Below are 21543 nucleotides of genomic sequence, written 5' to 3' on the forward strand. Positions count from 1 at the left end.
ACTTTTCTACTTTGGTGCTTCTCATCTCTCATTTCCCTCTAGTGCTTCTGCAGGGGGCTTAATGCAAACAACTCAGGAAATCAACCAAGTACCTCCATTTCTTATCTGGCCTAACCAGCCACCACTCCTCCCACCATAGTACTTTCTACCCCTCCAGAAAGGCCTGAACTCAATCTCTTAGTCTTTGCAAGTGAGTCATTAAACCTACCTTCTATATGGCTTGTGGAATCATTAATATGCACGTTATCCAACAAGCTATTATTCCAGGGTTTACTTTGAAATTGCCTGGTTGGAATCTATGTTTTCTTTCAAGACATTCTTCTGGCCATTTTCCACTTCCTTTGTTTTAAACTGAAGGATGGGATGGAATTCTAGAAGTCAATAACAGTTTTAGTATCATTTCAGAAAAAGTCATCCTAGCCTGGTCATACTGTGAGTCTGTCCTCCTCCATACCCTCCATATCACACAGAAAATACTTTCCCTTTGGCCTGCCAAACACTATTCAAAGTAAACAGCCATTCTACAAAATTGGAAAGAATTGGAACTGAAAGGTTTGTGAGAAATGAAAGTCAGAGGGGAGTTGTGGCAGGGGCTCAGACAATACCAAGAAAATGAGAAAATCAGGTCAAACGAGGGAGAAACACAAACACACCCAAATCCTCCATTGCGTTTAGAAGAGACTCATAATTTTCTGCATTGAAGTGTTTTACAAGTTCATAGTCTGCTTTTTCATTTTGTTTTGTTTTTTATTGATGAGTATTTCATTTTATTATTATGTTAACATATTAATTGTCCAAACTAATATGTTTTACTATGACATTTTCTATATATGCATATATCAAGCTTTGTTCATGACTCCCCCCTCCCTTTTTATATTCTTCCTCCCTTCTGTTTTCTCCAGCTAACCCAATTTGTACTTTTTCTTCTTTTCTTTTCAATCTTTACATATGAGAAACAACATGGGATATGTCTTTCTGTGTCTGACTTATTTCATTTAATATGATATTTTCCAGTTCCATTCATTTTCCTGCAAATGGAAAAATTTCATCTTTCTTTATAGCTGAATAATACTCCAATGTGTACATATATCATATTTTCTTTAACCATTCACCTGTTGATGGACACCTAGACTGATTTCATGTCTTGGCTATTATGAATAGTGCCACAATGAACATGGGTGTGCAGGTATCTTTTGGTATGCAATTTCATTTCCTTTGGATGTATACCATTTCATTTCCAAAAGCAGTATACTTAGATCATATGGTAGTTGTATTTTTAGGATTTTGAGAAATATTCATATACTGTTTTTATAGTGCCCATACTAATTTACATTCCCACCAGCAATATATAAGAGTTTCTGTTCACATCCTTGCTAGCCTTTGTTAAATTTGGGTGTTTTGATAATAGCTATTCTAACTAAAGACATTTTAACATGTTTGTTGGCCGTTTGTATTTCTTCTTTTGAGAAGTGTCTGTTCAGATTATTACCTTTTGAATGGATTACTTGCTCTTTTGTTAGGTTTTTTGAGTTATTTTTATATTCTGATTATAATTCTCTGTCAGATGAATAGCAGGCAAACATTTTCTCCCATTCTGTAGGGTGTCTCTTCACTCTGTTGATTACTTCCTTTGCTGTGCAGAAGCTTCATAGTTTGATGTCATTCCATTTATTGTTAATTCTCAATTTGGTTTCCTGGGCTACTATAGTCCCTATCCAGGAAATCGTTGCCTGTATCAATATCTTGAAGTATTTCCCCAATGTTTTCTTCTCATACTTTCAAGGTTTCAGATCTTAGGTTAAGGTCTTCAAAACATTTTAAGTTGCTTTCTGAATAGTGTGAGAGATATGGGTCTAGTTCAGTCTTCTACAAGTGAATATCCAGTTTTTCCAGCACCATTTGTTAAAGAAGTTGCTCTTTCTCCAAAGTGTGTTTTTGGCACCTTTGCTAAGAATCGGCTAGTTGAGGCTATATGGATCTATTTCCATTGGTCTGCAGGTCTAACTTTAGGCCAATACCATGCTAAATTTTTCACTGTGGTTCTGTAGTAGGTTTTGAAATCAGATATGGTGATGCATCTAGCATTGCTCTTTTTGCTCAGGATTGTTTCAGTTACTCAAAGATTTTGTGTTTCCATATGAATTTTAAGGTTGTTTTTTCTAGTTTGTTTCACTTTTATTTCTTTCCCTTACCTGATTGCTCTGGATAATATTTTCAAGTACTGTATCAAGTAAGAGAGGTCAGAGTGGACACCCTTGTCTTATTTCTAATTTTAGAGAAAATATTTTCAATTTTTCCCTATTCAGTATGATGTTTGTTGTAGGTTTGTCATATATAACCTTTATTTTGTTGAGGTATGATTTTTCAATACCTAATTTTTTCAGGGTTTTGATCATAAAAGGATGTTGAATCCTATCAAATGTTTTTTTTAACATCTAGTGAAATGATCCTGTGATTTCTATTCTTAACTGTATTTATGTGCTGTATTGCATTTATTGATTTGCAAGGGTTGAACCATCCTTGCAGCCCTGGAAGGAAATTAACCAATGAAAGTGTTCCTCCCCTTCCTATCTTATTGATTAACTTGAGAGCACTGGTGTTAGTTTTCCCTTAAAGATCTAGTAAAATTCAGCAGTGAAGTCATCTCATTTTGGCTTTTCTTTGTTAAGAGACTTTATTCTTGCTTCAATCTCAGTACTTGTAATTGATCTATTTAGGTTTTTTAATAACCTCTTGGTTCAATTTGGTAGGTCACAGGAATTTTTCCATTTCTCCTAGAATTTCCAATTTATTGGCATAGAGTTCTTCAAAATATTCCCTAATGATCTTTTGAATTTCAGTGGTATCTAATATAAACATTTCTCCTTTTTTTCATATCTAATTTTATTTATTTGGTTTTTCCTCTTTCTTTTGATTAGTTTAACTAATCAAATTGGTTTGAACTTGTGATCCTCCTGCCTCAGGTTTGTCAGTTTTATTTACCTTTTTAAATTCTGAGCTCTTAGCTTCATTGTATTATTCTTTTAGTCTCCATTTCATTTATTTCTGCTCTGATATTTATATTTATTTTCTTCTTTTGATTTCGAGTTTGGTTTGTTCTTATTTTTCTAAGACTTAAAATGCATCTTTGAGTTATTTATTTGGGATTTTTATAGGTAATTATTTTTATAAGTAATTACTAAAAATTTTCCTCTTAGTACCATTTTTGCTGTATTCCATGGGTTTTGGTATGTTGAGTTTCCATTTTTGTTTGGTTAAAGAAATTTTTAAATTTCCCCTCTGATCTCATTCAAAAGTGTGTTGTTCAATCTCCATGTGTTTATATAATTTCTCTTACTGTTGATTTTTAATTTCTTTTCTTTTTTTTTCTTTGGTACTGGGAATTAAACCCAGGGACACTCAACTACTAAGCCACATCCTCAGCCCCTTTTTGTATTTTATTAGAGACAGGGTCTCTCTGACTTGCTTAGGGCCTTGCTAAATTGCTGAGGCTGGCTTTGAATTTGTGATCCTCCTGCCTCAGCCTCCCAAGCTGCTGGGATTACAGGTGTGCACCACCACACCTGGCTTGATTTCTAATTTCATTCCATTACAATCAGATAAGATGTAAGAAATTATTTCAGTTTTTTTTTTTAATTTCTTAAGACTTGCTTTTCAGCCTAACATATGATCTAGTTTGGAAAAATTTCCATGTGCTAATGAAAAGAATGTGTATTCTGCAGCTATTGAATGGAATATTCTGTAGATATCTGTTAAGCCTATTTGATCTATAGTCTAGGTTCACTTTAATGGTTTCAGGGGGGTGTTTTGTTTTGTTTTTTGGTTTTTGTTTGTTTGTTTTGGTACCAGGAGTTGAACCCAGGAACACTTAACCAATGAGCTACATCCCTAGCCTATTTTATTTTTTATTTTGGGACAGGATCTCCCTAAATTGCATTGGCCTCACTAACTTGCTGAGGCTGGCTTTGAACTTGTGATCCTCCTGCCTCAGCCTCTCAAACCATTTGGATTATAGGTATGCACCACCATTCCTGGCTCTAATATTTCTTTGTTAACTTTTTGTCTGGATAATCTGTCTATTGTTGAGAATAAGGTATTGAAGTCACCCATTATTATTGTATTGGCATATTGAAGTCACCTTTTATGTTTAGTGGCATTTGTTTTATGAAATCAGGTGCTCCAATGTTCTGTACATATACATTTATAATGGTTATATCTTCTTGATGTATTGTTCCCTTGATCAGTATACTGATCTTCTTTGTCTCTTCTGAATAATTTTGTCGTAAAGCCTATTTTGTTGAATATGAATACAGCTACTCCTGCTTGCTTTGGGATTCTTTTTGCTTACAATATCTTTTTCCTTCCTTCCACTTACAGCCTGTCTATGTCTTTGCAAATGTGCTGAGCCTCTTGTATGCAGCATATTAATGGGCCTTGCTTTTAATCCATTCGGCCAGTCTGTGTCTTTCAGTAGGTGAACTAAGACAATATACATTCAGAGTTACTGTTAAAAGCTACTGGTTGTTTTGAATATCAGTGTTCATATTTTCATCTTCTATTTGCTTTAGAAGTTTGATGGTTTACTGTATTGATAATGTCTGGGATTCTTTCCTATTTCTCATTTGCATGTCTACCCTTTTGGTGGGATTTATGATTTGACATGCTCTCTTGATTGTGTTTTTCTTCCTCTGCTGGTTGTAGAGCTCCCTTAAGCATCTTCTGTAACATGAATCTAATAGTCATGAATTCTAAAGTTTATGTTTATCTTGGAAGGTCTTTATTTCTCCTTCAATTCTACATGACCTTGCTAGGTATGGTAATTGTGTTTGGCAGGAATTTCCTTCCAGAACATGAAATACCTTATTCCATGTCCTTCTAGACTTAAGAGTTTTTGCTGAGAAATCTGCTGTCAATTTAATGGGGTTGCCTTTAAATGTGCTTCTCTCTTGTAGATTTTAGTATTTTTTTGTCCTGTACTTTTGGCAATTTAATTATAATATGCCATAAAAAGTTTCTGTTCTTATTATGTCTATTTGGTGCTCTAAATATCTCCTACTCCTAGATGTCCATGTCTTCCTAAAACTCTGGAAAATAGTCTGCTGTTATTTCACTGACTAGTTCATCTCTGCTCTCAGCAGCTACCCCTTCCCCCTCCAATATGATAATTGTATAAATGTTTGCTCTTTTATTGATGTCCCAGAGATCTTGTATGTTCTCTTCATCCTTTCTTATTTTTTCCTTATTGCTGTTTGGCAGATTCATCTTCAAACTCCAATACTTTCCTCTCTTTGATCTTGTCTGTTGTTGAGGCTTTCAACTGAAGTTGAGGTTGAGTTCTTTTTTTTTAATTTACATATCTTTATGAAAGTGTTCACTCATATTTTTGTATTGTCTTTCTCAATTCATTCAACTGTTTATTTGCATTTTCTTGGATTTCAATGAGCTTTCTTAAAATCATCATTTTGAATTATTTGTCCAGCATTTCATGCAACTTGATGTCTTTGGAATTTCTTATTATGGAGTTACAAACCTTAGGAGTGGCACATTATTTTGTTTTTTCATATTTCTTGTGTTTCTATGTTGGAATTTCTGCATCTATGGGGATGGAGATCTCTTCTGCTTTTTTTGTGGTGGCCTTCACAATATATGGATTCTTTTGACAGTGTGACTTGAGGATTAGTTTATTTCTAATTGGATTCCATAGTATACTCTCTAGTTTCTTTGATTACAATTTATAAACTTGGACACAGAGCATTTTGTATTGGAGTAAGAAATGTTAACTATCTCTACAAAGCTTATAAGAGTAGTGACACTCTGGTACTTCAGGCAGATGTGCTGTAGGCAATAGATTATGTCTATTTGGTGCACCCTCTATGGTTACTCCTATTATGAGAGTAGGATCCCCCATCAGAAGTTGGGGACTTCCATAGGCACTGTTGATAGTGGCTTTATTCCTTGAAAACAATTCCGATGCTGGTTGCTCCAATTGTGTTCAAAGTCTTAAAGCTCTTGTTCTCTAATTGGAGATTGCCACAGATCCAGGGACTTCACAAGGAGAGAGAGACATGAAAATCACAGCTCCCCATCTATGGATTCACCTTCAGTCTTATTGGCCCTATGCAATCTGACAAGGCATGGTTGTAATCAGTGTTGAGGGCTTCCCTTGATGTAATATCATCAACTGTTGTTTTCTTCCAATCTGCCAATACTATGAGAATGTCTGCCCAAGAGCTGGATCTCAGCCTCTCCTACCTTTCCCCACCTGGAAACAGGTTGACAAATTGGAACTTAGGTCTCCCTTTTCTTTAAATAGAATTGTCCACCAGGCTTCTGATGAAACTGGGTTGTGGCTGGAGGTGAGTTTAATTCCTCCTAGCAGAAGTATGGCAGGGGTTGGGGGCAATGAAGGGTCAAAACTGCAGCTTGTTGTAATTCCTCTCAGTTCTTGCCAAATAAATTGGGAAGTTGGGATGGTATGTAGGCTGTATCCCATGTTTCTCAACAAACAGGTTAAAGCAGAATATTGACCACACCTAGGGTATATTCACTCTAGAGGCTGTTACTTTCTGTTTGTTTGGTTTTTGTTTTGTTTCTGCAGTGCTAGTAATAGAACCTAAGGTCTCATGCACGCTAGGCAAGCACACTATGACTGAGCCACGTTCCCAGCCACTCCAGAAGGTTTTAATCTGCACACCCTGGGGCATGGTAAATGTCAGAGCTACAGTAAGCCCTTTTTATACACAGGGTTTTAGTGGAATGTGGACTGTGCCAGGCCTATATCTGCTCCAGAGGGTTTTAGTCTTGTAACTGGGGGTGTTGTGAATGTCAAAGCCCTGCAAATCCCAGAATGCCTCCAAGGGTAGAGGAATCATTGAGTCACCAAATTCTGTGCTGGAGAGGAAAATCCAGGAACCAGGCAATCAGCTAGCTTTGATCTCGGCACCCTCCAACCTGGCCCCATGCAAAACCACACACAACTGTGTCACTCCACTTCTCAGAAGCCAGGATTACTGAACCGCTATGCCCTCCACTCCCCTCCACATTGCAGCCTGAGTTCCCCACATTATAAATCTCTCAGCAGGTTTGTGTCAGAGACGTTCCCCCCACAACACTACTGACTCCTGTGGCTGCCGCTGGCCCAAAGCAGAGGAGTATCCACAGGGACCCTGAGATGTGATTATGCTGAGTTTTCTGCCCCCCAGAGTTTGGTCTCTGACAATAAGACCCTTCTCAAGACGGCTCCAGGCTATAGTACTCAGAGTTTGCTGATAGATACCATGAATTTCTTCTCTAAAGCTGGCTTGCTGTGTAGACACTGGGTCACCTATTTACTCCATTTGTCTGCAGGGTGCAGCCTTAGTCCCTTAGAAGGGAAAGTCCCTGTCCCCCGACAGAGATGCCAGATGCTGGGGTATTCTGTTTCTTTTGCTTGTTTCTCCCTTGTCTTTGGACTTCACCAAGTTCCATTTTCTGTGCTGTCAATCTCCAGTGCTCACCCACAAACAGTCACCTCTACAAGGAGTTACACACTTGTCATATGGTTTCCATCCAGAGGCTGAGCAAACTAGTGTTAGGTATCTCTATTCTGCCATCTAGAGCCTTATTCTGTCGGTTTGTTTTGTTTGTTTTTGTTTGCCAAAGCCACTGCAAGATAGCAAGCAGTTGACACCGGATCCTCCCTCATCTGTCACGGGTCTATTCCTATTTCCTGCAAGGAAACAGATGCTCCCCAGCACCTCCAGAAAGGAACACGGTCCTACCAAACCATAGGGATGTCATCTTCTCTCTGAAACAGACCCTCTTCTCCCCTTTGCCTTCTTCTCCACTTAGCTGACTTCTTCTCCCCTCTTGAGACACAGCATAAACTTTCTCTCTGAAAACTCTTAGTTTTATCTGTGTAGGTAATGAATTTCAAAAATGAGGAGGACCATGTTATCTTCTTTTCTAATAAGTTTTAATAATAGAATTAAGTAATCCTCATTTGATGGAGAATATAAAGGAAGAACAATAAAATTGCTTTCTTGTCACTGCTTTTAAAAAGGAACATAAGCACTCACTAGGATCCATCCATGAACTCTACCTCAGTCCTCTCCTTCTCTGGATACAGAGAGAGAGAGAGAGAGAGAGAGAGAGAGAGAGAGAGAGAGAGAGAGAAAGAAAGAAAACACCAACAGAGTCTGGCAGAGTTGAATTCCAGTTTGTTCAGAGCCAGACAAATAAGCAATATGCTCATCACTGACTAAGGTATATTCACTCTAATGGGTGTTATTTTCAAGATGTAGAGGGTCAAAGCTGAAACCAGAAGATTTCAAGGGAAATTTCAAAGGTACCAAAAAGCTTCTAAACATAAAGTTTAAAGCCAGAACCGAGGTTTAAGAAGTAAATAACAGGATGCATAGGTCATTTTAAATTTTGTCCACAAATACTTTGACACTTTTTTAACTAAATGACAGAATCTCATTCCTCACCCCTTGAGTGTGGGCTGTAATGAGTCACCCCTCTAATGAACAGACTATGGCCAATAGGACTAGCATTTGATCAATCAAGAAAGATATTACAGATTATTTCTCCTTTTCCTTCTTCTTTTTCTCCTGCCACCCCCATATTGCTTGCTATGGAAGAAGGCAGGGGCTCAAGTAGCATAGGGAGAAGCCCATGTGGTGAGGAGCTGAGGCCTCCCCCAATATCCGCTTCAGGGAGCCATCTTGGAAGCAGATTCCCAAACTGTCAGATACTACAGATAGCCAACATCTTGACCGCCACTTCATGAGCCAAAACCACTCAGCTAAGCTGCTCTCAAATTCCTAATCATAGAAATTATGAGATAATACATATAATGTTATTTTAAGTCACTAAAAGACACAATTCCTAAAGCAGAGGTTATAAGTTGGAAGTCAAGATCCTGATTCAGTAATGCAAATATATTCTTTAGACCACTATGATATTTTTTTTTCTTAGCCAAAATTTTTAAATCCTTAAATTTAATCTAGAGTGCCAGTCTCTCAAAATTTGGCAACACAAAGCCTGGCATGCATTCTGAAAACCATCAATGAGAGCTGAGAACCAGTTTTCAGCTATACAGAGGGACATGCTTCCCCCAGTTTACCTCAGTCCCCACTGCCCCCTACCTATTTCCATGTGGACACCAAGGGTTATTACCATTTAGATGTGTTCACTGTTGTTTTTCTTTTAAGACAGAAATATTCATAGTTCCTGTATCTTCATCAGCAGTAGGAAACAGAAGATATACTGAAAGTATTGTGTATTTTAAGAACTCTAGGAGAAAATTTATTTCTTGGGGGAAAATAAAGAATATCTATGCTATTGATGTGTATCTGCACCAAATACACACAATCTAAGATTCCCTTTTACTTCCTCTGGTAGCTTTGCTCATCTAGGCTATCTGGTCTCTGTAGGTAAAGGAGTTGGCTAATCTCTCCCCTCCATGCCCCCTACCTGGGCTCTTTGAAATAGGGTTAAGGACAATACATGAACTTTCTACTCTAGCTCTTCAACAGCTTACATATTTCAGCCAACATCAACCCTTTCTTCCTATATTGTTTGTATTGAGAATAACCTTGCTGATATCATAGCATCTATTAAATCGTTTTCTAGTTCTGTACTTATTGAGCTTGAGTTTCTTACTGCTGATTCAAATAATGTCTGATCATAGCCATATCAACTAGTCAGAGATAATACCAGATACAATTCCTACTTTCCATAAATGTATATCTTTTGCTCCTACTCATATTTCCATGGGATTAAACAAAGTATAGCACATAGGCCAAATCGGCCCACTACCAGCTTTTGTAAATAAAGTTTTATTGGAACACAGCTACATTTATTCATCTACGTATTATCTGTGGTACTTTTGTACCACAGTGACTCAGCTGAGTAATGGTGAGAGAGACTAAATGACTTGCAAACCTAAAATATTTTCTCTCTAGTTCTTTGTATATAGACAACTGTTGAATAAAAATATTTTAGTGGTCAATAAACTAAGAATTCACTGTTCTTTCAAAGAACATAAGTTAGGAAGGATAAAACCATGCTCCATCCAGGAAAATCTGCATATAACTCATAATCAATGACTCTGAAGCTTCCTTCATCTTACAAGTGGACATAGACAGATTTTTAAGTTGAAAATTAACTCACCGTGGCTAGTTTCTGAACATCTTCGTCTGATGCTCCCAAAGATGCCAGACCTATCTCTTGTGAAAATTGAGCAAACTTAGGATCCGCAAGTAGTGGGACATGTCCCAAGAGTTCATGGCATGTGTCTCTGAGAATAAAAAACATTACAAAAACATGTTTAAACTACCACTGGTAGAAGAATAAAATCTGTAATATAATCTTGTTACTATAATTAATTACCACTAATCATACTTTAATATCTCTGAAATCCAGTAATATATTACTCTTAATGACATCTGAAGTTATATGATATACAATACTTTAAATAAAAGCCACCATTATTTTCAATGCTAAGCACATGATTTTTTGTTGTATACATTGCATCTTTTAATCCTCAAAACAACCTTAGAAAATTAAAGTAACTAATTAGTGCAAGATCCTAGTGATCAGGATAGGCAAACTACAGCAACAGTCCAAATCTGGCACAGTGTCTGTTTATATATTTTATTAGAACATGGACACACCCATTTGTATATATATACATTGTCTGTGGCTACTTTTGACTACAACTGCAGAGGTGAGTACTTGTAACTGAAATCACATAGCCTGCCAATCATAAAATAACTACTCACTGACCCTTTACAAAAATTTTGCTGATTCCTATTACAGATAGTGTTAAAATAAATTAAATTTAAGTCTGAGAATACCCCCATGCTTGAGTCCCCCTGTAATGAATGAACTTAGTACATAAACTAACAGAAAGTCTAGCTGGGGGGGTCACTCTTGTAACAAAAAGCTAAGTTTTAATCAACCCCAACATTTCTAATTCCTGCCCACAGATGTCTGACCACCTTTCAGCTCTAGAATTCTTTGACCTACTATGGTTCTAGAGTTCACCCAATTCTGAAATCATGAATAAAAATCAATTAGGATTTTTAAACTAGTGATGGGGATGCAGCTCAGTGGTAGGGTGCTTGTCTAGAATGACTAAGACCCAGGGTTCACTCTCCAGCTCTGCAAAAAGAAAAAAAAATAAGCTAAACTTATTGTGACTTTCTCTTTTAATTAGGAAGAAAGCCAAAATTGTAATTCAGCTTGTCGTGATTTTTAAGTTCATGCTCTTAATCCTTAAATTTGTGCACATCCCTGTTATAGTTTGCAAGGCACTAGAAAACCACAGAGGGTCATGTTATCATTATCAAAGTGGCATTTCCTTAGGGAATTTGTCTCACTATAATATAAGCAACTGCCTTCAGAGAGCAGCTTGGGAGAATCTCCCAGTTCTCTAACTGGTAACTGAACTAGGTAATAATAATAAATAAACACATCTCTCAGTTTCATCAGCTTCCATGTGGTGTTGGATACGTGGGCAAAGGAGAGATATGTGTCACAGCAAAATAAGGCTGTTGCCTACCTGAGTCATTACCACAAAGAAGGAAATGTTCCCTCATCCCAAGCTGAAGTGGAATGAATTTTATTGTTTTCTGGCATGGATGGAAATAGTGCAACATTTCACTTTCTTGACAAAAAAAAAAAACTAATTAGCCAGGAAGTAATTGAAAGAGGGTTTTTTTTATTTTATTTTATGTGTGTTCCTCTGAAGTGTATTACTTTAAAAGGTACTACAAGACTAATGCCAGGTGCCACCACCATTATGAGATAGATAAAGTCAGTGGATGGTTGTATGGTTGAAGCAAGTAAATGGTGGCAAATGGTATGAGATTGATGGTCACATAAAACAGATGACATTACTCAGAGAATCATGTTCCCACAACTCAAACCACATCCCCAACATTGGCCAGACAGTTGGTAAACACATCAGTTTAAAGGGCAGCCAAGTGAGAATATGTGGACAGGACTTTGGAAGAAACTAGATTCATCCTCTGACAACTGTATGCCTTCTTATTTGCACAGAATCTGATTTTATAGTAAAGAATACACGGAGGTTATTCCCCAAGCACATTGCTTATAGCAGAGAATCAGATTTACTGGATTTTAGAGCAGAAAGGAATATATAAGTGTTATCCCAGACTCTATTTTATCTGATGAAATAAGAAAAAAGAGAAGGAAAAAAGAAGAATATACTGAGTGGTTATTTACTGGATTCAGTACTAAATATTTTAATAACACATTATTAACTTAATCCTCACTTACAAGGAAGCTTTATTATACCCATTTAGCCAATGGGGAACATAAAATTGAGAAAATTTAAGAATTTTGGGATGGAGGGAAGTACCAGGGATTGAACTCAGGGGCACCCACTGAGCCACATCACCAGCCCTATTTTGTGTTTTTATTTAGAGACAGGATCTCGCCGAGTTGCTTAGCACCTCGCTTTTGCTGAGGCTGGTTTTGAACATGAGATCCTCCTGCCTCAGCCTCCCAAGCCACTGAGATTACAGGCATATGCCACCATGCCTGGCAAATTTAAGAATATTTCCCAAGGTCATACTTTTTGTAAGAGACACAGAAAAGATTTATAATTAAATTTTTTCTGACTCCAAAGCTATGCTCTTTCTGCTCTAGTTTTAATTTGCAGATATGGCGTGAATGAGAAAGGGGCATGGCTCAGGCTGTAGGGAGAGTTCAATCAAGTTGGATAGCACAATAAAACTGTAATCAGTATGTCCTAAATCTCTCCCCTGCCACTTAGTAGTTCTCAACCCTCCAAATCACTTGAGGAGCCAAATGGCTAAGCCCCACCTAAGACCAGTTCAATCAAGCTCTCTGAGATAGACTAGATGTGTCAGTCTCTCTCTCTCTCTCTCTCTCTCTCTCTCTCTCTCTCTCTCTCTCTCTCTCTCTTTAAGCTCCCCAAGTGATAAGAAGACATAGCCAGCTGGGCAGGATGGTGCCACCTATAATCCCCAAGGCTCAGGAGGCTGAGGCGGGAGGAACTCTAGTTCAAAGCCAGCTTCAGCAAAAGCGAGGCACTAAACAACTCAGTGAGACCCTGACTCTAAATAAAATACAAAATAGGGCTGGGGATGTGGCTCAGTGGTCAAGTAACCCTGAGTTCAATCCCTGGTACCTTTAAAAAAAAAAGAAAAGAAAATATAGCCAGGGATGGGACCCTTCTCATAACTGACACTGGGAACTATCTTAGCAGGTTTTAAACAATTAGTACTTAAAATTAAAGCTGAATGTGATTATGTAATTTTGAGCTGCCTAAGTTTAGTTCCACTAAAATCACATCATGATAGTGGAGAATAAGGAAGGTGGTGACTGAAAGATGAATAGGAAACTAATTACTCTTCCACACACATTTGGTTTAGTTACATGTCTAACTCTTTTTTTATATATATATATATATATATATATATATATATATATATACTTTTTAATTTAAACTCAGTACTGAGACCCATCCCTGTTCAAGCCCCCTGTCATGAGGAATAGGGCTGCTAAGGTTGCTCTGCCCTAGGCTCTGCAGGTGGGCTAAAGGGCCAACTAACACCAGCTCTTTCCTCCGCGTGCAACAGGGTGGTGAGGTCGAGGCTGCAGCGGACTGCACGGCAGCACAGGGGCAAGAGACAAGCTGGAGGCCCCAGAGAGAGTATTCTTGGCTTCAGCAACGACGCCCAACCAGTATCGGTGGGAGCCCAGAGAGTGAGCAAGGGGCTACACTGGGCAGGGAGGCAGGATGGAGGACACTCTTTAACGTTGACCCATAGGGCCCCGTGGGGGCTTTATTTTGACACCACTTTGTTTCAATACAAACAGTCCTGAAAGAAAGTCATGTCCCTCTGGGGAAGGGAAGAGGGAAGAGTGGTCTGTGTTGCTTGGAAGCCCAACCTGAGACCCACAGGTAGGGGTTGGGCCCAGACTGCCAGTATGGCAGGGCAAGATGGCACCAAGGATGACACAGTGCATGGCCCAGCTGCAAGAGGTGAGGCCTGCGGGCCACTGGGGGGCTGTCCAGGCCTCCTCAGCCCAGGATGATGTAGAGGAAGGAAGCTGAGCCCAAGGAGCCTGCTTCTGTCCCTCATGTCCTCAGCTTCCTCAGCCAGCTAGGAGCATACCCACCACCTCCAGTCAGGACACAGGGCAGATGAGACCCAATGTGGGCATCAACCAGGGAAGAAGGGACAGAGTCCCAGGCGCAGACAGTGGGTGCCATGACCCAGTGATGATAGGGAAGGGGTCAGGGACATCTAGCAGAAGTCAGCCTCTGTGGTGGCAGTGAGATAGGCCTCCAGGCTGATCCCAAATGAAACCTTTAGGTGCCAGATAGTTTCTAGTCCTTAGTAAGGCCTAAAAGAAGGTCCTTCCACTCCCCTGCCTCCAGAAGAGTAAAAGCAGCAGTGGCACGTCCGGAGCTTCTCCCCAGGAGCTGGTCTACAGCATAACTCTTGCTAGGCCTCCCCCTGGTTCCACCAGACAAAGGCCCAAGCCCCCCACCACCTAAAAGGATCCTAGAGCCCACAAAGCCTTAGGCTTTCACGTTCCCAACCTGTGCAAGGGCTGGACCCAGAATAAGTCACCCAGAGGCAACTCCCCCCCCCACTCCCAGCATTGCAGGCCGAGCGAGCAGCAGCTTTTGGGCAGGACTGGAAGGACACTAGCACAGAGGAGGGGGCATGAGGGGACCAGAATAGGGGCTTAATCCACAGGCAGAGGACAAGGGCTGGTGCTGACCATTCACCTTGCCCAAGATCCTCCAAAGTCACCCCACTCACACACCACACACAGAAAGTAACAAATCCTCCCAGCTTCCACAAGGCAGGTATCCCTGGCCTGGGAATCATGAGTTCTTGCTTCTGTCACCACCAGAGGCCTAAGCAAGGAGCTTGTTATCAGTAGGAACCATAGCGATCCTGTAAAGAATTCATCACACCATTGGCCAACACAGCCATCTTGCCAGCCACAGACTTGACACCCTGCTTAAACTGGGCAATATCAGCTGTAGGAAGCACATTCCCCAGAGACACACTTCCTGCACCATGAGCTCCATCCATGTCCCCAAAGAGGTCCGAAGAGCTGATTGCATTGCTGCCTGAGAGCTGCTGTAGTCGAGACCTGGCTTCATACTCAGCATCCACCTCCCGCCCAAAGAACATGTCAGATGAGATGGCTTTTGCTCCTGCAAATTTCTGACGTACTTCACTGGACTCGAGGCTTGAGCTCCGGCTCTCCACTTCCCTCCGGTTTGTGGCTCTTTCTGAAATAGGCCGGATGGTTGAGATGGTCACTTCTGGCTCCTTGTCCTCTACCCTGTCCATACCCCAGGTGGCATCTGTGTCCCAGCGGGAACCAAAAGTTTCCCCCAAGGAAAAGGGGTTGTCCTGGTACTTTGGGGGTCCAGAGGCAAAAGTTCCAACATCATCAAACAAGTCCAGCTGTGAACGAGAAGATTTTGCACTCACTGGTGTTTCTTGCTCAATCACCTGCATCTCAGACAGCACCGAGTGGGAGACAGAGCTTCGGGCTACCAAGCCCATGCCCAGCCTCTCAGCCTGCTCACGCTTCTTCCCTTCCAGATTCTGTAGCTTTTTCTCCTCCTTCTTCCGATCAATCTGGAGTTCCTGGTAGGCCAGACGCATGGAGGCAACCATGGACTCCTCCGCCTGCTTCTTGGCATCAGCTGCCTGTTGCTCACGGAGTTTCTCTGCCACCTGGGCCTGCCGCTCAATCTCACTGAAGCTCTGGTTGCTCACCTTCTGGGCCCCAAGTCCTTTTTTGGCACCCAGCCCTTTCTTAGCTGCAGCTGGCTTCTTCTTGCCAATGATGGAACTTTTCAGTTCCAGAGAGGCTTTGGGTGAGGTGCCAAGCAGGTCGGTGTTTGGGCCTTGCTCTGGCTGTGCCAGGCCACTGCTGTCTGCAGACGGAACAGGCTGCTGGGTGTCTGAAGGCTCAGTGTCTGGTGCATCCCAGGTAGGGGGTTGAGTGTGTTCTGTGAAGAAATCAGAGTCCTTCTTCTCTGGAGAGTGACTAGGAGCACTTCCCATGTTGTCTATCCAAAGATCAGTGCCATGCCTAGCCAGGGCTGCACTCCCCAGCTGCCGGATCTTCTCTCGGTACATCTGGGCTGCTCGGCTATTATATTTGGTGTTGGCATCACTGGCTGTGCATCCATGCTGGCGGAAAAAGGCTGTCGCATTGGCATTCCCACCGACTTGCATACACCTCAGCTGGAACCAGTTCCAGTTGGAATCCAACTCTGTGGACCTGATAAAGCTGAGATGGATGCCCAGGGAGCGGTGCACCCCGGAGCAGTCAATGCACAAGAAAACACCATACGTGATACTGGCCCAGCTCGGACTCTTGGCGCCGCAATCGAAACAGGCCTTGTTAGTTGGAATTGCTCGAAGTCTCTTAAAAAGGGTCTGAATTTCCACATGTCTAACTCTTGTACTGGAAATAGACCCTATAAATTAACTCTTGTGATCAATTTTTTTGAGAGGCCATATAGCCTGCACCAATGTTGGAATTTGGATGAAATGGCCCACCATAAAAAATCTGACTACCCGCATTTAAACAAATGATGTAAATACTAAAGCACCCTGCTGATCCCAGAAGAAGATATGGCAACAATAATTCCAAGTTAGACCAGATATCAAACCGCAGGAAAATGCTGAAAACATATTAAGTCATTGTGTGAATAAAAATGTGATAAAAAACTAAAATAACAATGATAGTGAATGCTTACTATGGGCCAGACCCTGCTAAAGTGCTTAATAATGTGAGATGAGAATAGGGGAGGTCATGGCTACAGCAGCAGGGGACCCTTAGTGCCATAGTAGACTTACTTTTTGAGCTTGTCAAATACTTCAAAAAGGCTGATGCAGAAGATAGTCCCCCATCTACCTAGGTACTGATGGAGCCCTTATTGGTAAAAGCAAAGGAAAAAAGTTGACAGTTACACAGGTAAAATGAAATTACTAGAGGTCCAAAGACATTAAGGAGTCAATTCTCCATGGTAGAAAAGGAGTTATCACCTGAATTTTATATTAAGGTGTCATTATCAGAAACCTGTGACTCACTAGCCAACTTAGGAACCTTTAATAATATTACAATGACAAAGTAATCCAACTATACACAGGATAAAAGAAATTATAGATTTGGAAGAAAAAAATCATACAATATAACAGAATAAGTTATATTGTTTCACTAAAAATGAAAGCCTGAAGCAAGATGTCTAACAGAATTATTAATGGAATATTAGGGATGCCCTTTGCTCTGTTGTAAGCAGAAATGATTGTGCTGTATTTCACACATCTGTTTCTTCTCCATGCGGAGACCCTAGGAAAGAACTGTCCCCCTGATCCTGAACAAAGTGTGGATTGAGTGTGTACGGTAACCTCACTTCTCATGGGGCCAAGGCTTTAAGTTCCTATATTTCAAGACCAGGAAGAAGGTTCTTATCTTTTCTCAGTCTGGTAGAACATGATCTGAAATAAACACTATATTATTCTCTATTGCAATGTCTTTGGCTAAGGCATACGTAGACCAAGGATACTGAAATGCCTGGAAACACTTTAACCAATGAACAAAGAAACAAATGTTTAAGAAAACAATTTATTAACTTTGCAAACTTACATTTTCTTTAGTTTCTTTGAGACAGAAGCACTTAGAATTGGAGTTGGCCACCACTTTGGGGGAGCTAAGAGGTTCCAGGCTATGGGGGAGTCTGAGGGAGACCACACAACTTTCCCTCCAACCATGGCACTAATTAAGGTCTGTTGGGCTGACAATATGCTATTTCGCCCTATTTTACAATGCAACCACATCCTGCAGGTAAAGTAGTTTAAGATCCCTTCATTGGTTGTATCAACCATAGCTGGACCCCTGACTATCTAATTAGGAACAGATTTCCAATGTTAGTCTACAGCTATTGCCTTATCTCACCAAATCTCTTTTAAAAGATTCAATTATTTGGTCATAATTGCACCTGTCAGCACATGCTGCCTCCAATCTGTGTGATGGCAAACTTTTCTCTGTTTAACTCCCATTCCTTTCATGCATTTCACCTGAATAATGCTTTTCAGAGTCCTTTTCACAAAAGAGCTCTCTGTTCACTGGAAACGTAGGACCTTTCAAAACTGTTAACACTGTAAAACATCGTGTCTCTTTAAAAAAAAAAAAATAGCTAGAGCTGATATCAGACACTAGACTTTTGCTGCTCTAAATTGGAATCTTCTCTGATAAGCCCTGTTAGGAGGATTCTAAAGCCTGCCAAGATAGACCCACAAAAGGGCCTGGGCAAAATGTCTCCAGGGAATTCTTAAATCATTCCAAGAAAGTTGTGATCATTTTGCTGCAGGGAAATAAGGGTCCTGGTTGTTAAGTTCAAATTCAAAATGAGTCTGGCATTTTTTTCCTCTTATCAGTTATCCATGCTGACTCCTCGTGCTCAGTATTGAACAACTTCTTTTTTATTTTTGCTGTAAATTAAAGCCTTTAAGAGGCAGTGAGTGAGCATCCTGCGTTTGCTTCCCATCCCAAATCAGTGCATCTGTCTTTGAAAACATTTTTCTATAGGTTTTGTTTGTTCTACATGACAGAAGCCAACACTTTAGCAAAATCATGGAGAGAAGGGAGGATGAGTGGGAAGGGTGCAGAGCCTGCATTGATGAAAAGAAGCAGAGGGTGAGCTGAGCCAAAATAGGGTATTTCTTCAGCTTTCACACAACATTTGGTGGGTAAATGCAAGTAATCTGGGATAACACACAAAGATACGTAGCAGGCGGATGACTTGGTTTGTTTTCACTGCACTAAGATGATAACAGGAATTAATTTAGTATTGAAGCAATTTTTTTCTCAGTGCTTGCTTTGGAGCCATATACAAACTTTCTTTAGTTTAGATTTTAAATAGCTTACTGTAAAATCTGGTCCAGATAAGATGTTCAGCAGCTCTTAGGATGGCTCGCTCTTATGGCCCTCTCACAGGGTAGATAAATACAAATATGGCCATCTTTTTACAAAACCCAAGCTCAGACCTTGCATGTTGCCTTGGAGGAAATCTTTTCATTCCCCCAGTAGGAATTTAAGGAAGTCCACCAACATTACTCTTCACTACGATTCTTTTGAGAGAGGCAGACATTATAGTTATATTAAAATTCAGTTCCAGAAACATCTATTGTGTGCCTATTATGTACCAAGTACTATATTAGGAGCTGAGGCTAAAAAGTAAATAAATCACAATTTTAGAATAACTCTTAGCAAAAGTCACCTTATGGTTTCATTAAAGGACAAACAGCAAGTACTAACATTTCTGATCCAACAAAAAAGAAATAGTTCCTGGTTCTTTCAAGGGCTACTAGTCCCCCCACCATTTCTGAGATGTTTCTTATCTCTTTAACTTTCCCTCTCTTTCCCCAATTTCTCAAAAATTAAGGCAGCAGTATATCATAAGAGTTTAAAGAATGTACTCAGTCAGACTTAAGTCCATTTCCCACATTCTCATGTAGGCAAATTACTGATGCAGGCAACTGTCCAATAGGACTTTCTGCAGAGATGAAAATTGCTCTCTATTGTGCTGACCAATAGCACAGCCACTTGGCAAAGGTGTCTACAGAACACTTCAAATGTGGCTAGTATTACTAACTGAATGTATGATTTTATTTAATTTTGCTTAAAAAATGTCAATAGCCACATCTTGCCATATTGACCAGCATAGACGTAGTATTTTGCTCATCTATAAAATTGAAATTATATATATATATATATATATATATATATATATTTTAAACAGCAAAGAGGTGTTTATTGCGAGCTAGCTTGGTCCTCCACGCACACACACAGCGACTAGTGATGCTGAGAGGCCCCGAGCCCAGGGTTTGCAGCAGTTTTATACATTCTTTGGAGAAGGCAGGGACCCCCACATAAATCATAGCATCTCTTAGCAAATCATCACACTCAGTGGGAAAATCAAATAACAACTCTAAAACATGATTAGCACATTCAATGGCAGGAACAAGTTGGGTAGGGATGATTGGTTACTACAAAAGGGGTATTCATTTGAACTGATTGGTTTAAGCCAAGAGGGGTGTTCATGCTGAATTATGTGGTTTCCCAACACGTTATCAACCACCATAAACTACTGGGAGGGTCATCTGGCATCCCAGGTATTTCCCTGTCTCATGCTGATTGGTGGCTGCTAGGGGGTTGCTATGGATCCCCACCTAGCCTGACTGAGTCAGGGACACCTGGTGCAGCAGATCTGGTCTGTTATTTGTAGCTAAACAACTTAGCAGGGTGGGAATGTGCCTAGGAGCGCTCTATGGGTCTTTCCAGGGACAAAGGTCATGTCCCTTCCTTGGACAGGCTTTGCTCTGAGGTAGAGGCTGGTTTTTCATTCCCCCCTTTGTCTGGAAACTTGGGAAACAATCATGGTTCCCTCATTTGGGGGCCTATTTGGCCAGGCTCTACATCTTTGTAAACAGTAATCTCAGGAGACCGTCTTCAACTTCCCAGACTCACTCAAAATGGGCCTCCTATATCCATCCAACCTGACTCGATTTACCTATCTACACTGTCTATCCATCTCTGGCTTCATTCCCCCTAATTTTAGGAACTCTTTATTGCTGCAAGGAGAAGGGGCGACAGCTCATTCTGGCTGCTTCAGAGCTGAAAAGGGGTGTCGAACATGAGGTGGCTTGAAGACATGGGGGGCAACGTGGGGGACGTGAGTTCCCTTTTAGAAGTCAGTTCCATTTGAGGTCTGGTTTGGGAAAAACAGGTTGTCATCTGGGGATGGGTGCTTCAAGGAAGGCAAAGTTTCTATAGTTCTCTAACATCACATCTTTATATAAGTTTTTCTGAGCAGGCTGAAGGCATTCCCACTCCTCTTCAGTAAAATCAATGGCTATGTCCCTGAATGCTAACAGTAACACAGTAAAAATATTTAATTATTTTCCTGTCTTACATTCTTTCATAGCACCTTTATTAAGAACCCAGACTACTGAATCAGAAACCTTGTACTAGTCCAGCAATCCTGGTAATACCCTCAAGTCTGAGAGTCACATATCTTGTCTGCTTCTTCCCACAGGTTCAGGTACACCACCATTCTGCATTTCAAACAAGCTCCAGGACGTAGGACCACTTGGATAAGCAAAGCTGAAGTCCTCCTCAAGTACTTGGTGCACGCTGGTGCAGAATGACTTGCTACTGCAAGTCAAGGGCACAGGTGGCACCGGCTCCTTCAAGCTCCATCTCCAAAAGCTGGCGGCCAGCTAACGGTGTGCCCCTTTTTGGCACCTGCCATGCACAAACCCAAGAAGCCGGCAGCAGGGCGCCACAAGGACCCCGACCCACCAAGGACACCGCAGCCGACAAGCATGCGCCCCAAGGGCCGCTGCCACCGAGGACAAGGGCAGCAGCAGCAGCAGCAGCAAGGCCAAGAAGGCAGCGGCTGGGAGCAAGAAGTTGAAGAAGGCAGCCAAGCCCAGTGTCCCCAAGGTGCCCAAG

The 21543-nt window shown here is 40.7% G+C and overlaps 1 protein-coding gene and 1 pseudogene across 2 annotated transcripts in view; both read right to left on the minus strand.

The window, feature by feature from the left end:
- The window catches only part of Tph2 (tryptophan hydroxylase 2), a 93804-nt gene that overhangs the window by 26943 nt on the left and 45318 nt on the right, over positions 1 to 21543 (minus strand). For both annotated transcript variants that reach the window (XM_026386612.2, XM_026386611.2), the window contains exon 8: positions 10156 to 10282. In XM_026386612.2, the coding sequence (XP_026242397.1) occupies positions 10156 to 10282 (127 nt within the window). The remainder of the gene's footprint in view (positions 1 to 10155; positions 10283 to 21543) is intronic.
- On the minus strand, positions 14316 to 21142 carry LOC113181213 (ADP-ribosylation factor GTPase-activating protein 2 pseudogene; annotated as a pseudogene).

The sequence above is a fragment of the Urocitellus parryii genome, chromosome 5 (assembly GCF_045843805.1).
Source record: "Urocitellus parryii isolate mUroPar1 chromosome 5, mUroPar1.hap1, whole genome shotgun sequence".
Taxonomy (NCBI): domain Eukaryota; kingdom Metazoa; phylum Chordata; class Mammalia; order Rodentia; family Sciuridae; genus Urocitellus; species Urocitellus parryii.